Here is a 15968-nt window from a genome sequence, read left to right on the forward strand (position 1 = left end):
CCCCAGCTAACAGCTTTCTCAGAAGCCTCTGGGCTCTCCCAGACACAGGGACAGGACAAAAGGAGGTTAACCCAGAACTTGTCACTGTGCAGTGCTGTGAATGTGACCTTATCCAATCCCCGTGTCCTTATGAAGGTGTAGACACTGTGCCAGGAGCTCTACCGCTGACCCAGGGCGCTGGGTAGAAACCCACTGGCAAATCACACCTCTCGTTAAACCAAGCCAATGGCTCCTGGCACCCAAGGTGGTCAGTGGGGGACCATTTGGTGGCTGACAGCTCTCTCCCAGCTCCTAGAGACCCCTCAAGGGCAAGGGTGGCACATGAAGGGAACAACATTCAAAGCCTCTCCTACCATCCAGCCAGGCTGCTACTTCTATTGGAAAAAAAAGAAAAATATAAAAATCAAAAAGCACAACATTTTTCAGTTTGGAAATGATGCTCACCCTCCACTGACCATCCCAAAGCACAAAGGTTATTCAAACCCACCTGGTATCTTCAAAGCTGTTGCAGGCATCAGCATGTCTCTCTCTGCTGAGCCCAGCGCAGCGCTGGGCACCTTAGAGGACTTTGTGGCCTCATCTGAACCTCCCTCCAGGGTCCCCAGCACCCCCAGACCAACACTATCAGCTCCCAGCAATGTCCCACAGCCTTCAAGCAAAACCCTCTCCTTCCCCTGGAAGTAAACAGCCCAAGGAACAGCCCAGGTATCACCCACACGCAGATTTCCCACTTCTCCAAGCAAAACCAGGAGACAGTTCTTGGCTTCTGCTGGTTGTGCTCTGCAATGTTTATTTGATCCCCTCAAAAAAGGCATTTTCATGCAGAAACTTTTGGTTCATAAAAGAAGTTGTTTCCCAGCAGCCCCCTGACAACCCTCCCCCCGAAATTGAGAAATAAAGTGACCCAGGAATCAGCAAAATAAAACAACCATCTGACTCCGACAAAGAAAAGTGGTTCCTATCATTAGGTTCAACGTGGGAAAATTTGGCAAATGGAGCAGATCTGTGTTTCCCATCTCGCAAACACTACAAAACTGGCTCCGATCTCCAGCCCTCCGGCCGTCTGTCTTGGGGACAGACAGACATTCTTGTGCAGCAGGACCTGGGGACTCTCCAGAGGGTCCAAGCCAGGCGGGGACAGGGTTGGTGGGGGGAAGTGGTGCATCAGCATTTTTAACTGGGTGATATAAATATAAAACATCGATAGAAACGGGTCTTTGTACACAAAATATCATCTCACAAGGCACTGGGGTGATGATCACGTGGCCGGTGGCGGCGGGCTCCGACCAGGCTTCTCCAGCTGCTGCTGAGATTCAGGATGGAGGAAGGAGGGGAAGAAGGGACCGGAGAAGTCCCAGTGCTGCCAATCCAAGAGGGATTTCACCTCACTGCAGCCCCCAAACTTCCTGGAAGTTGTTTTTCCCAGCCAGATGGTGCTTTTCCTTGGCAGGGGCAGCATGATCCCGCAGGGGCTCTGGTCTCCCTGGGATGGCTGGAGGCTGGGTTTGGCCAGGAGGGAGGTGCAGAGGTTGGCCAGGGGCTGGGGCTGCTCTGCCCAGCGCTCCCTCTTCATGCCAGCAGCCCCAGCCGGGTCACCTTGGCCGAGAGGAAGGAGTGGATGATGAAGACGATGGTTTTGGGGCAGGAGTGAAGGTCCAATTGCTGTAAGAAAGGAAGGGAGGGCTGTTCCTGGAGCAGCCAGCTCTCTGCTTGTGGTGGGGAGAGCCTCCAGAGCCCCCCACATCCCCTCACAGCTTTATTGGGACCCTGGGAAGGGCTGTGTGCAGCCAGGGGGGTGTGGATGGGCCACACCAGGAGCTCCATGTGCCAGACAGGATGGGTGCTGTGCACATGGTGGGTGCTCTGTTCTCCTTCCCCTCCAGGGGATGGAGGGAGTGAGAGTGGGGGTGGCAAAGCTAAAGGTAAAGCCGACTCACAATCTCTCCCTCTGGGCCACCGAAGTCCAGGTAGAGCATCTTGGTGCCATCATCAGAGGACATCTGGAGCTTCTCAAAGGGCTGCTGGAGCAGGATGGTCTTGCTGAGCCCAGGCTCGGTGGTAAAGATGGTGAAGCCCTTGTCGATGTGGATGGACAGGGTGCAATCCTGCCCCTTCCACGTGCAGGCTGGGGATGGAGACAGGGACAGGGGTGAGATGGTGGACACCCATCCCAGCACCCGGACCCCCGGATCCCACTGACCTGTCGAGACCTCCTGGACCAGCTCGGCAGCACCATGGGTGCCATCCACCAGCAGGCGGGTCCACAGCGCCAGGTCGCGGGGGTTCTCCAGGCTGAAGAGGTGGCTCTGCACACCCAGCCGGGTGCCGCTGCGCAGCGCGAACGACAGCTCTGCCTCGTACAGCGCTGAGCCCTTGGCCGGTCCCGAGTGCACCAGCCTGCAGCAACACCAGCCTCAGCTCTGCACCGCATCCTGCACCGCGCCCCGCTCCGCAGTCTGCATCCCACTCCGCTCTGCACCCCACTCCGCATCCTGCACCCCACTCTGCATCTTGCACCGCGCCCTGCACTGCATCCCACTCTGCATCTTGTACCATGCTTCGCACCACATCCTTCTCCACATCCCACACCGCTCCCCACTTCACATCCTACACCCCATCCCGCACCCTACCCTGCATCCCTCTCCACATACAGCACCCTGAACCCCATCCTGCTCCATTCTGCATCCCACATTGCATCCCGTGCCCTATCCTGCTCTGCACCCCACATCGCATCGGGCCCCTTGCTCCACATCCTACATCACATCCCACCCTGTGCTCCATATGCATCCCACACCACATCCCATCCCCTGCTCCACTCCGCATCCCACAGCATATCCCGCACCCTATCCTGTTCCACACCGCATCCCGCCCCCTGCTCCGCATCCCACATCACATCCCGCTCCCTGCTCCGCATCCCACATCGCATCCCACCCCCAGCTCCACTCCGCATCCCACAGCACATCCTGCACCCTATCCTGCTCCACACCGCATCCCATCCCTGCTCCCACACTACATCCCACACCCTATCCTGCTCCACACCACATCCCGCCCCCTGCTCCACATCCCACATCCCACATCGCATCCCGCCCCCTGCTCCACATCCCACATCGCATCCCGATCCCTGCTCCACTCTGCATCCCACAGCACATCCTGCACCCTATCCTGCTCCACACCGCATCCCATCCCTGCTCCCACAGCACATCCCACCTCCCTCTCCGCATCCCTCTCCGCATCCCACAGCGCATCCCGATCCCCGCCTCCCTGTCCTGTGGCGGCGCTGCCGGCAGGGGGCGCTGCCGCCCCGCTCTGCCCCCCTCGCCGGGCTCTGCCCTGACCCTCGGCCTGTGCCCCCCCCACCCCCGCGGCCACCGCCGCTGTCCCCAAGCGCCCCGACACCTCCTCCGGGCACTGACACTGCCCCACAGGGACTGACACCATCCCCAGTGCCCTGACACCACCACCCAGGCTCTGCCACCCTCTCCAAAGCCTCTGCCACCCTCCAGGGCCGCTGCCATCATCCCTGAGGCTCTGCCTTGACCCTCAGCCCCTGCCATCGCTCCTGGACACCAGTGCCACCAGCCCTGGACACTGCCACCATCACCCAGGCTCTGCCATCATCCCCAGGGCTCTGATCTGACCACTAGATCCCTTAGGGCTCTGTCGCCACCCCTGGACATTGCCACCACCCAGGCAGGCTCTACCATCATCCCCAAGGCCTCTGCCACCACTCAGGGGCTCGGATCTGACCACCAAACCCTCCCACCACCCCCAGTGCCCTCCCATCACCCTTGGACACTGCCACCAGCTCCAGGCTCTGCCATCATCCCCAAACCCTCTGCCAACACCCAGGGGTTCTGCCATTGTCCCCAAGTCTCTGACCCTGCCACCACCCTTAGGGCTCTGCCACCATCCCCAAAGCCTCTGCCACCACCCAGGGGCTCTGCTGTGAGCACCAGCCCCTGCCACCCCCCCTCATGACTGTCACCCCCATCCCCCCCGCAGGGCAGGAGGGCGCTGGGCTGGTGGCCGCTACCTGGTGGCAATGAGGGGGTAGCTGTGCAGGGGCTTGCCCAGGGCGTCGCGGCTCTGGGGCAGGCTGGGGTACAGCAGCAGCTCCTTCTCAGTGAGGATGCCCAGGAGATTCCTGGTGCCGGCGCTGGGGAGCTGCAAGAGGAAGGGGTCAGGGCCACCGGCAGCACGGTGCTCAGGGGCAGCAGGGGACACAGGGGTACCTGCTCGGTCAGCCAGCCCACGTGCTTGACGTCTCGTCCGGCCGCCGTGCCAGCGCCTGCCAGCTGGGCTCGCAGCTCCTCCTTCACCCGCGGCAGCAGCGCGTTCGCGTTGGCCTGGATGGTGTTGAGCCACGACTGTGCTGTGGCCTCATCCTTCGTCCGCAGGAAGAGGGACACGCGCCCATCTGCTGAGCACACCTCCAGATACCTGCAGGGACACAGCCCTGCTGGGTCCCCACCAGCCCTTGACACCCCAGGGCACCCACGGTGGCATCACCACCCTCCAGCACTGTGCCCTGACCTGTGCTCTGGGTCGGTGGGGAGGCACTTGCGGGACACGTAACACATCTTCAGAGGAACAGTCCTGCTCTCCTGGGGCAGCAGGAGCGGGGACGACCGCTTCTGCGGGGTGGCAGGAGAGGGGTCCCAGCTGACCGTTGCCCCCGTGGAGGAGTTCTTGAAATAGGGGGAGATCTCCTTCATGTACTTCACTGGAAGAGAAGCAGCACCTGGCTGAGGGCACCATATGGACCATGGCAGCCTCATCCTGCCCTCTAGCACCCATCTTGCCCCCCCGGAAAGACTTTGTGCCCTCCCTGCACTGGAGCTGGTGTCTCCTTTGCTACACCCATGGGGCTGTCACCCACAGGTGCTGCAGCGGGTCCTCTTTCCAGTATCCCTGTGGGTGCAAGGAGAGGACGGCACTGGTGGGCAAGGTCATATCAGAGGGTGACATGACACCTAGAACCATCCCAGCCCATGGAACCCCGCAGAAGTCATAAAAAATGGCCTTTTCCCCCTTTTTACTTTGCTTCAATCCAGACCAGTTCACAGATCCAAGTCCGATTGGGGCCCTGGTGAGGCACGTGGGTGCATGGGGGTGGGGAATGGGCAGGAATCCCAGGCCAAAATTACACAGTCCAAACTGGGCTGGTACAGCCAGTCCCACTGCCAACTGGGAACAAGAGCCCTCAAATACCATGGCTTGGCCCCAGGAAAAGCCTCAAACTGCGTGCTCGGAGCTCGCAGAGTTGTGCCCTGTGAGTTATAAACCAGGGACAAGAACTCAGCTTTCAGACCCCAGAGAGTGTGGCTGCAGAGCCAGCACCCTCAGAGCTGAGCTGGGATGGCAGCCGGCTCGCGAGGTCTAGGCGAAGGGGGAGATGAAAGTCACCCTGAATTGATGGGGCCTCATAGCTACATCCTGAAAATTAGACCAGCAGCGTCGGCCAAAGAGCTTTGGCTGAGCAGGGGGGGGGACCTGGGGCAACGTGGGTCCAGGGAACGGCTTCCCTTTGGTGGCCCTAGGGGAAAACACTATGGGACAGACACGTGCCAGTTGCCGTGTCCCCAGTTGCCACCACTGGTGTCACTCCAGGTCAAAGTCAGCAGTGTGGGTGGCAGGAGGGGGGACACGAGCTTGGCTTTGCAGGCGACTCTTGTAAGGCGGCTGGTTGGTGGACCAGGTCTGTCGCTGCAGTGAAACCACAGCAGCCTGACTTTGTGCCAGAAAAAAAAAAAAGCCCTTTTCCCACCAGGAGAGAGTCCGCAGGCAGAATCTACCACCCTCATCCTTCCCCTACCCACCACCACCCACCTTCCCCTTCCTTCCTACCCCAGCGAGCTCCCTAAAGCCTCTAAATCCTGAAATCCCGCCAGGAGCTGCAGTGGGGCACGGTGGGGAGGCAGAGCCCCGCGGGGAGCCCCGCTCTGCCCAGCCCCAGTAGGACACGGCTATAAACGGCTGCGATGCCGCTGCAGCCCGTGGCTTGGGTTACCCCACGGTGGCCCCGCAGCACGGCCGTGGCCAAGGAGGCGGCGTGGGGCCACCAGCCTCGTGCCCTGTGCCTCCCGTTATAAATAGCCGCCGCGTTCCCGCAGGCATTTGAGCCACGTTGGATTTTATCCCGAGTCATTAATCTTGGCAGCAGCGACCAACCATTATCCCAGTGCCTGGGAACTAATTGCAGTTGGGAAAGGTATCGTTCAGCCGCTGAAACATGAGCGGTGTCCCCACGCCAGCCCATGGCTCCCCAAGCACGCCGGGGACATCACAGGCATTAGCTGCGCAATAGTGGGGTCACATCCCAAACAAGAAAAGGACGAGAGGAGCCGTGCCCGGCCCAGGACAGGTCATGGAGAGGTAGGCATGACCAGTGCGAGTGCACCTCCGACACACGGCTGTAAAGAGGATTTAGGGCTGGTGACGAAGCATCCATGAGTTTCCGAAGCACAAGGGGAGCACAAGCTGGCGCAGGGAGTCAGGATGCGATGGGGGCTCCTTGTGGAGCTGTGCACACAGGGCTGGGCCACCGCCCCATGGGGGCTGCTGTCTCCTCCAACGGCAGCAGCAGGCTGCATTGACAGGCTGAGAGAGTTGGGGTTGTTCAGCCTGGAGAAGACAAGGCTCAGAGGAGACCTTATAGCGAACTTCCAGTACTTGAAGGGGCTACAAGAAAGCTGGGGAGGGACTGTTCGCAAAGGCTTGTAGTGATAGGACAAGGGGGAATGGGTATAAACTGGAGAGGGGCAGATATAGACTGGACATAAGGAAGAATTTCTTCACCATGAGGGTGGGGAAGCCCTGGCCCAGGTTGCTCAGGGAAGTTGTGGCTGCCCTATCCCTGAAGGTGTTCAAGGCCAGGTTGGATGGGACCTTGGGCAGCCTGATCCAGTGGGAGGTGTCCCTGCCCATGGCAGGGGTTGGAACTAGATGATCTTTAAGGTCTCTTCCAACCCAAACTCTTCTATGATTCTATGATTCTATGATTCAGATCCCTGCTTCAGCACAGGATGGCGTGGAGGGAAGCTGGGGGGAGACCCAGGTCCCTGGTGCTCTCTGCTCAGGTACAGGATGGGGCACAGGGAGGAGAATGGACTCAGATCCCAGCTCCAGCACGGGTTGGGGGACAGGAGCAGACATGGGTCCCCAGTGGTCCCTTCTGTGGCATGGGATGGGGCACTGAAAGGGGACCTGGGTGCCCAGTGTTCCATGGGGCCTTGGGCAGCCTGATCTCCTGGGATGCCCTTGTCCATGGCAAGGGGGTTGGAACTAGATGATCTTTAAGGTCTCTTGCAATCCAAACTATTCTATGGTTCTATGATTCTATGATTCCAGGGACACATGGCACAGCTGGGGGACACAGGGTGACAGTGCCATCCCAATCCTGCTCTGCAGCAACAGCCACAGCATCTCTGCCCAACCCTGCAAAGCACAAACGAAGCCATGGAATTTTCCCAGCATGGGCTTTGTAGTGGATTGACTTACACTTCAGCCAGTCCCTTCACCTAGTATCGAATGGATTAATTAATTACACCCACCTCATTAAAGCAAACGACTCAGACAACATTATGCATCATCTCTGCTACTGGGAACTGCAGTTCTTGTACAGGTGCTTCAGTGGTTATTTAAATTAACACCTTGCAGTGCTGGGGTTGCCACGTTGGCTACCCCTTCTCATTAGCCAGCACCCCACCAGAAACCACTCGCAGAAATATTCCACCCCCAGCAGGTAAAGAGCCTCTCGGTGCCTGTGGGGCAAATCCATGTGGTCCCCAAAGCCTGTCTCTGGGAAACCTGTGTGAGCAACTGATTGCAGCATCTCTGGAGCATAATGTGCACCCCAAGCCCCACAGTGAGTAGCATCAGGGACAAGTTTAACCAAAGGCCCTAGGTCTGCCCTGCTTTTCTGTCTCTCTTGGGTTTTTTCCTCCTCAGCACTCCAGAAAGGGAAAAAAAATAACACATTAAAATCCCTTAGTTTTACTTCTTGATTAACAGATCCTCCCTCTCCACTAGCCCATCCTTCCCAAGGATAAGGAACAAGCATCGCTGCACCCTCAATCCTGAGTCAGCATGACCTGGTCCATGCAGGCGCTCGTGGCTCAGCACCATCCAAAGCCAAGATGCTGACCCCAGAGGGCCTTGTCGAGGAACCACAAACCTTCCTCCAGCCAGGAAAGCAGCCCCAGCCACACAGACACCCAGCAGCAGGCTCAAGAGCACCTACCTGCTGCTCGAGCCACCAGCTGGGTGCTGACATCTCAGCACGGATTCACAGTGGAGAGGTTTAATCCTGCCCTGCCAGTGAGGGGTAGGATGGGTCCCAGTGTTTCACCACCACCAAGAGCTTTCTAGCAGCATCCATATGGTGCTGTGAGTCAAAAAGGTCCAACCACACAGGTGTGCATCTCATCAGGAAGGGTCCCAGAGAGGTTCTGGAGCTCCAGGACTGGCCCTAAGGAGATGCTAAGTCCAGGACCAGCTGGACCCTCTCTGTCTTGGAACATCTCAAAGAGACGCTCTGAAATTACTAGTAACTTCAGGCTGATGCTGCAACGTGCTTCCGAAACACTCAACACTGGGGCTGCCACAGTCACTCTGTCCAGCATCCCACCCAGGGACCAGGCCCTGCCCCCAGCTCCAAGCACTGTTTGTACCAGCTGCCTCAATTCAAACCCTTCTTCCCCAGGGAGGAAGATGCCATGGGATGCTGCAGGGAGGGGATGCCACCGTGGTCCCTCTGCCCCAAGACCCTGCCCCAGCCCTCAGCGCCAAAGCCCTGCCTTTCCTAAATATTCAGTGGCAATCCAGGGGCTGAGTGATCCCAGGGAGATCATGGAACACCTCTCCGCATTTCCACAGGAGGAGAAATGTCCCCAGAAAACTCGCCAGGGGAAGCAAAGCTTCAGGACAGTGAGGAGACAGGAGGATGTAGACCCTTTCTGTCCCTCTACACCACCCTATGGCAAGCCCAAAGCCTCCACACCTGCTTTGGTTCATCACCACATTTAAACCATAAGAACACACACAGCCTAGCAGGGGGCAATGCCCAGCTGCTCAGACCCTGAAGATGGTCACATCTGCGAGAAGACTCCAGTGTCCCACAAAGGCTGGAGGCCACCTCAGGGCTTTCCCTGCTGAAGCCCCTCTGAGGCCCAAAGGGTGGCAGCAACAGGGAACCGCGCAAACCCTGGTTGCCACCGTTCACCTCCACTCAAAACCTGCTTCCACTCTTCATTGTGCGTTCTTTACCCCAGATTTTGTGGGTATTTCCATTTCATACCATGCACATCTCCACCCTCTGTGACTTGCTGAGCTTCCCAGAGTCAGGGCAATCAGTCATAGAATCACAGAGCGGTTTGGGCTGGAAAGGACCTTAAAGATCACCCAGTTTCCCCTCACTCCCACCATGGGCAGGGACACCTCCCACTGGATCCAGTTGCTCCAAGCCCCATCCAACCTGGCCTGGAACACCTCCAGGGATGGGGCAGCCTCCGGAGCCAAATATCCTGAGCGCAACACAATCCTGCCACCACTTAGCTTTTCTGTATTTCAAGCTTCCAAGTTATTACTTGGCCAAGTGAGTCCTGGAAAGCTGCAACAGCCCCAGGAGCTCCCCTGCAGTCAACGAGCCCCAGGCTGCCCCAGTTCCTCCTTCCCACTGCTCCCAGTTCTCTCCTCTTGTCGATACAGCACAGGGACCTCATCAGGAAAACCACTCCAGGCACCGAAGCCCTTCCCAGGGCAGCTGCAAAGATGTTTATCAGCTTTTCCTCTGCCATGGAAGGTCTCTGGATACTAAGCAATGCAAAAAAAATAAACCCAACAGGGAAAAATAAGGTAAAGGGACAGCAACTCTCCTCAGAATAACAATGTAATATAAATACAGTCAAACTCCTCCTGCAAATATCAAGAGAGTAGTTTGGCACAACCTAAAAAACATCTTGGCAGGACATGCCGAGAGGTATCTGCGTGTCCTCATGCCCGGCCAGTAACGGTGCCAGGAGCCAAGCTGAGCAGCCCGGGGTGAGATCTGGCCCGTGGAGCCACTGCTGGTATTTGGATTACAACACGTAGCCTCCCAGCTCTGCCCTTTCAGGAAGCTTCACCTCAACTCACCATCCTGACCCATGAACGCAGTAACCCTAAGGGAAGTCAGAGTTGCTCCTGGTGGGATAGAGAGACTGTAAAGCACCTGCTTGATGTTAAGGACACTGTGTCACTTTTCACTGAGCCCTGGAACGAGTCCAAGCAGGAGAAGGGAGCAGGGAGGCCCCCTCTTTGCCACCTTTCAGGTGCTTTAAGGGTTCCCTGTGCCCCCCAGCCCTCTCCAGGGCAAGGTGCTCAGCCAGCCGGCTCCTGGAAAGCCAGTGGAGTGGCAAGGATAGAGCAGGGGACACCCCATCTCAAGGCAGGGACATCAACTCTGCAGGGCAGCGGCAGCCAAACCAAGACCACACCGCAGTGCCTGCCCCACCATCCTCCACGGGCAGGGCTGTGCCACACCGGCAAACCCAAAATTGGGAGGAGAAGGAGACGCACCGTGTGTGTACACAATGTCCACATCACATGAGCAGCAGAGACCCCTGCCCCACTCCAGATGCTGCCAGCAACACCCCTGAGCAACACCGCATCATCAAACTAATCACAAAGCCTCCAGCATATCGTGATGGGAGCCAACCCAGCCCTGCTCTCCTCCCAGATGTACCTACATAGAATCATAGAATCACCAGGTTGGAAGCGACCCACTGGATCATCAAGTCCAACCATTCATATCAATCACTAAATCATGTCCCTCAGCACCTCGTCCACCTGTGCCTTAAAACCCTCCAGGGAAGGTGACTCAAACAACTCCCTGGGCAGCCTCTGCCACTGCCCAATGACCCTTTCCATGAAAAATTTTTTCCTAATGTCCAGCCTAAACCTCCCCTGGTGGAGCTTAAGGCCATCCCCTCTCATCCTGTCCCCTGTCACTTGGGAGAAGAGCCCAGCTCCCTCCTCTCTACAACCTCCTTTCAGGTAGTTGGAGAGAGCAATGAGGTCTCCCCTCAGCCTCCTCTTCTCCAGGCTAAACACCCCCAGCTCTCTCAGCCGTTCCTCATAAGGCCTGTTCTCCAGCCCCTTCACCAGCTTTGTTGCTCTTCTCTGGACTCGCTCCAGAGCGTCAACATCCTTCTCGTGGTGAGGGGCCCAGAACTGAACACAGGATTCGAGGAGCGGTCTCACCTGCTGGGAGTTTTGATTAATTAAGAAGGCCAGCAGGTCATACCTGAGCTCAGCGAGCTACAACAAGGGCCTTGCCTGCAGCTGGCTCCTGGGAGGGCAACCTGGCAGCAGCTGGCTCCCCAGTGGGATGGAGGAGGAGGTGGTCGTCCAGGGACAAGAGTTGTTCTCTACAGAAAGCGCACCTCATCTCCACCTCCCACAGGACCTCTAGCAGAAAGGAAACCCACGCCAAAGTAAAGGATGAAAAGAAAATAAGACAGAGAGGGTGGTCCGAGAACAGAGGCTAGAAGGAGGAATTTTGCAGGCTCCCAGAGAAAGAGGCTCTTGTATTACTCTTTGGTCAGAAAAAAAAACCCCAACCCCACCAACAATCCTATCTGCTCCCAGCAGCTGTGCAGAGCAGCACATTCCTCTGGCTGAACTGTGGTCCTGTGGCTCCCAGGAGAGGAGGAACCCACAGCAGAAAGGGCTGAGCGAAGCTAAAAATGAAAATCTGTAGCTGAGACAATTAGAGGAAGGAGCAAGAAAGCAAGAACCACAGCGGTCGCTGGCAGCAGAAGACACAGCGCTCTTCTTTGTCAACGCAGAGCCCAGAGCACTGTTCCCACATGAAACCCTGGGATCTGCAGTCCTACAACTGCACCGGGAAGGGTTCTTGGGTGCTGAGACCCTCCTGGTTAGCTGAGCTGGTCCAGGGGACCGGCCAGCAGGGAGCAGACGAGAAGGGTTCCATCCTCAGGGACAGACCCTGGGCACTTCACCCCAGCCAAACTGGCAGAGGGTGGACAGCATGAACAGACCTGATGTGTACCAGGAGAAAAGCAGCGCCCTTCCTCTCAACCCAAGAGCCCTCCTCCACTTCCCAAGCAGGGTTCGGAGGGCTCCCTCAGCCTACCAGCCTCTGCAGGGAGACACCAGGGACCAGCTTCATGGCACCGAGAAGGAGCCCATTCCCAGGGGACCAGCTTCTGTCTCCCCTGAGACGGCGAGGGCTACGACCCCTGGTGCCCCACAAAGTGTGGGGTGCCAGTGTGACCCCCTCCAGGCGGGCAGATGCCTGCAGAGCCGCACAGCTCCACTCCAGCCAAGGATGCGAGTTTAAATGAAAACCACAGAAAAAAGCAGAAAGTTTTCCATGGCCCCAGGAACCACAGACCTCAGGGTGACAGCACAGGATAGAAGAGTCACAAACTCCACAATCCTGCCCCACAATTCCCATCACTGCCTGCCCACTGTCCCACAGAGGGGGACAGAGCCGCTGGGCATGGAGCAGTGACATGCTGTTCTCCCTCTTTGGAGGGAGATCCCAGCCCCTCCAGCTCTCCAGATGAGCTGATAAACCAGTCTGCAAATGTTCTTTTCCATTTGAAAGAGTATCCAAATGCTTATGCAGATGATGTGCCACCCTCAAGCTCCCAGAGCGCTGGCAGTAAAAACAGGGATTAGACCTCCAGAAGCAGGCAGACCCTCATCCCCCACTCACATCATCATCTCCTACCTTCCAAGACCACCTCCTTGCCCGTCTTCTTCAACGCCTGCACTGCCTCATCGTGTGTCGCCTCAGACAGGTCCGTCCCATTGACGGAGAGGATGGCGTCCCCGACATACAGCGCCTCGGTCTGATCCGCTGCCAGCCCCTTAAATATCTTGGAGATCAAGATGGGCATTTTATTCTCTCGGCCACCTTGAAATAAAAGAGAAAGAAAGCGGTTGTGGCTGTGGGAGCACATGGAGCGGGTGCAGAGGGGGATGCTTGGGTACCAGCTGGCCCTGGTCAGGCTGAGCCCTTTTCCCAGCACTCAGAAGTGTTGTGCTGGGACAGCTTACTGCCCCATTTTTTCAGATGCTCGTGGCATGCCTGTGTCAACCACAAGAGCCAAAATACCACGAGGCTCTACAACAGATGAAAACGATTGCTCCAAACCCACCCCAAGTGGTCGCAGATTTCCACACAGAGCTGACACATAACCTGGCCATCTCCCCATCGATTCTGGCAGGAACGCATGTCTTTATTTGCATTATTAATCGCGTGTGCTGAGTAACTATCCCTGCTCCAAGGACTTCATGATCTAAATAGAAAAGACAGCTGAAATGTTTTTGGAGAGGCAAAAGAGCCAGGGATAAGTGTACTAATCCAGCTGTTTGCTCCTCTCCGCGCAGCTGCCCTATTTACCTGTTGCTCCCCACTCTCCTGCCCAAAAAGATGCTATTCAAACCTCCTGATGGCTCGAGGAGATCGATTTGCACATTAACTTTTGAACCTGCAGGGAGATCTGAGCAGCCTGTGTGCCAGGGAGCCAGGGTGCAGCACCTACAGCCAAGCCCCAACCTGGGCAGGCGCAGCCAGGAATCAGCAGCCCCTGACGTGCCCTACAGGGCACGACCTGCCCCGAGAAGCCTCTGAGAGGCGATGTCGGGTCCTGGGAGGAGATGTTGAGCCCAGCCTGTTGTCACCACCCGCCCTGGGCTGCTCCAAGCCGGTGCCACAGGCATTTCCTCGCTCAGCGCCTGCCAAGCCTCTCAGAGGGCCCTGGTTATCAGCTGTTTGAGGCCCCCGCAGGGGATGCTCCCAGCTCGTCCTTCCAGCAGAGGCTCCCAGTCTGGGCTGTCGGCACTGGGAGCCCCTTGCCAGGGCCAGGAGCCTCCACCAGCCACGGGCAGGCAAGCCCAGCAGCCACGGTGCCCGTCCCCTCATCACAGCCCAAGGCAGCACACCTCACCCACACCCCAGTTTGGGGTGAAGCATCCCCAGTGAAACATGGCAGGCACAATTTTCAACAGGGAAGGGTGAGCAGCTGGGTGAGGATGAGCAACACCCTCCCTAACAGCCTCTAGCTCCCAGTTTGGATGGCGATTACTTGGTTTCCACATATATCACTAGAAAAATAAAGTTTTAACTGAACCAACTGATGTTTCGTCTTTCCCGGGAGAGCCACGGAGCTAGCAATAACTTGGCAGCCAAAGTTATTATGAAGGAGGCTTTATGCTTTCCAAAAAGAAGGGCTGGCAGGCTCGGGCACCCCGCAGCCACAGCCAGCAGCACCGTTTCCATCCAGTCCCAGCACCAAGACATTACAAGGCAAAACCTCCTTGCTTCCAGAGGGAGCTGGAGGCTGCGGCCACGTCCACTCCAAGCTGGGAGGAGAAGCCACGTCAGGAGGCAAGAGCCGCTGCTGTCAGGGCTGCTGAGCCTGCCCTGTCCTCACTACGAGCCCTTTGCCTGCCTGTTTAATCCTCCTGTCATGGAGTTTCCAATTCGCTCGGAGCAGCGTGAAAAGTAAAGGCAGGCAGAAACACCATCCCTGCCCCAAGAAGTTTCCAGCCTGAAGTTTAGGCGAGTTGCCGAGGAGCGAGGCAGCTCGGGAAGGAAAACAGGGATTACAACACACAAGCTCTCCAGGAGCTGACATCTCCAAGCCCCGAGAGCCTTGGTTTAACGCCCCAGCTCTCCATGCCTGGAGATCTCCAAGGGCTTTCCAACTGCTTCCTTCACTTTGCTGACAATTCTGAAGGAGCGTTTCTCAGCACGGAGGGGACAAGGTCACAGTGGCCGAGCCCTCCTTTTGGCTGCGAAAGGGCAGGTTTTGCATAACGGGGTCCCCTCTGCATTCCACCTGCCCCACCTCTACGTGCCTGGGGTGCTGGGAGCCCCCCGCAGCTCCCAAGCGTGGGGCACGGCGGGCAGGGCTGGGGGTTGACCGTGGGACCCCAAAGGGCCACTTTATCCCAGCACTGGGGATGTTTCGTGTCCTGTTATTTCCATGTCCCTGCCATGGGACCCCCTCCTCTGCCACAGGGACCCCTTCCCCTGCCATGGGGACAACTTTCCCCTGCCTGGGACCCCCTCCTCTGCCACAGGGACCCCTTCCCCTGCCATGGGACACCTTTCCCCTGCCATGGGGACACCTTTCCCCTGCCCGGGACCCCCTGCTCTGCCACAGGGACCCCCTTTCCCCTGCCACGGGGACACCTTGCCTGCACAGGGACCCCCTCCTCTGCCACAGGGACCCCCTTTCCCCTCCTCAGGACTCCCTTCCCCGGCTTGGGGACACCTTTCCCCGGCCATGGGGACACCTTGCCTGCACAGGGACCCCCTCCTCTGCACCCTGGACCCCCTCTTCCGCACAGGGACACTCTCCCCTGCTCCGGGACCCCCTCCCTCTGCCCAGGGACCCTTTCCCCTGCCCGGGGCGCCCTGTTCCCCGCACCTCTCACCTTTGATGCTGATGCCGAGCCCCCCCACGTCCTGCTTGACCACTCGCACGGTGCGGCGGACGTTGGCGAGCGCCTCGGGCACGGCGGAGCCCGGTTCGCCGCCGTTGAGCTGCGGGGCCGGGGCCTCGGCGGGGCCGGGGGTGTCTGCGGGGCTCAGCCCCAGCGCCTCCTCGGCCAGGCTGAGCAGCACCCGCAGCCACTGCCCCCCGGCCACCCGCAGCTCCAGCAGCCCCGTGCGGGGGGCGCGGCGACCCGCGGCCATCGGGCTCCGAACCGAGCGCCCGGCACCGAGCAGCGAACCGAGCCCCGAGCACCGGGACTGAGCCCCGACCAGCCAACCGAGCCCCGAGCAGCGAACCGAGCCCCGAGCACCGGGACTGAGCACAGAACTGAGCCCCGAGCACCGAGCAGCGGGACCGAGCACCGAACCGAGCACCGGGACCGAGCACAGAACCGAGCCCCGAGCACCGAGCAGCGGGACCGAGCACCGAACCGAGCACCGGGACCGAGCA

The 15968-nt window shown here is 58.4% G+C and overlaps 1 protein-coding gene across 1 annotated transcript; it reads right to left on the bottom strand.

The window, feature by feature from the left end:
- Positions 1 to 1413: 1413 nt before the first annotated feature.
- SNTA1 (syntrophin alpha 1) lies at positions 1414 to 15718 on the bottom strand. The gene is made up of 8 exons (XM_069871764.1): positions 15457 to 15718; positions 12740 to 12925; positions 4534 to 4723; positions 4233 to 4440; positions 4034 to 4164; positions 2201 to 2397; positions 1938 to 2125; positions 1414 to 1662 (listed from the first exon to the last, which is right to left on the bottom strand). The coding sequence occupies exons 1-8, from the start codon at positions 15716 to 15718 to the stop codon at positions 1570 to 1572; spliced, it is 1455 nt and encodes a 484-aa protein (XP_069727865.1). The 3' UTR covers positions 1414 to 1569.
- Positions 15719 to 15968: the final 250 nt, after the last annotated feature.

Source organism: Phaenicophaeus curvirostris, chromosome 18, assembly GCF_032191515.1.
Source record: "Phaenicophaeus curvirostris isolate KB17595 chromosome 18, BPBGC_Pcur_1.0, whole genome shotgun sequence".
NCBI lineage: Eukaryota > Metazoa > Chordata > Aves > Cuculiformes > Cuculidae > Phaenicophaeus > Phaenicophaeus curvirostris.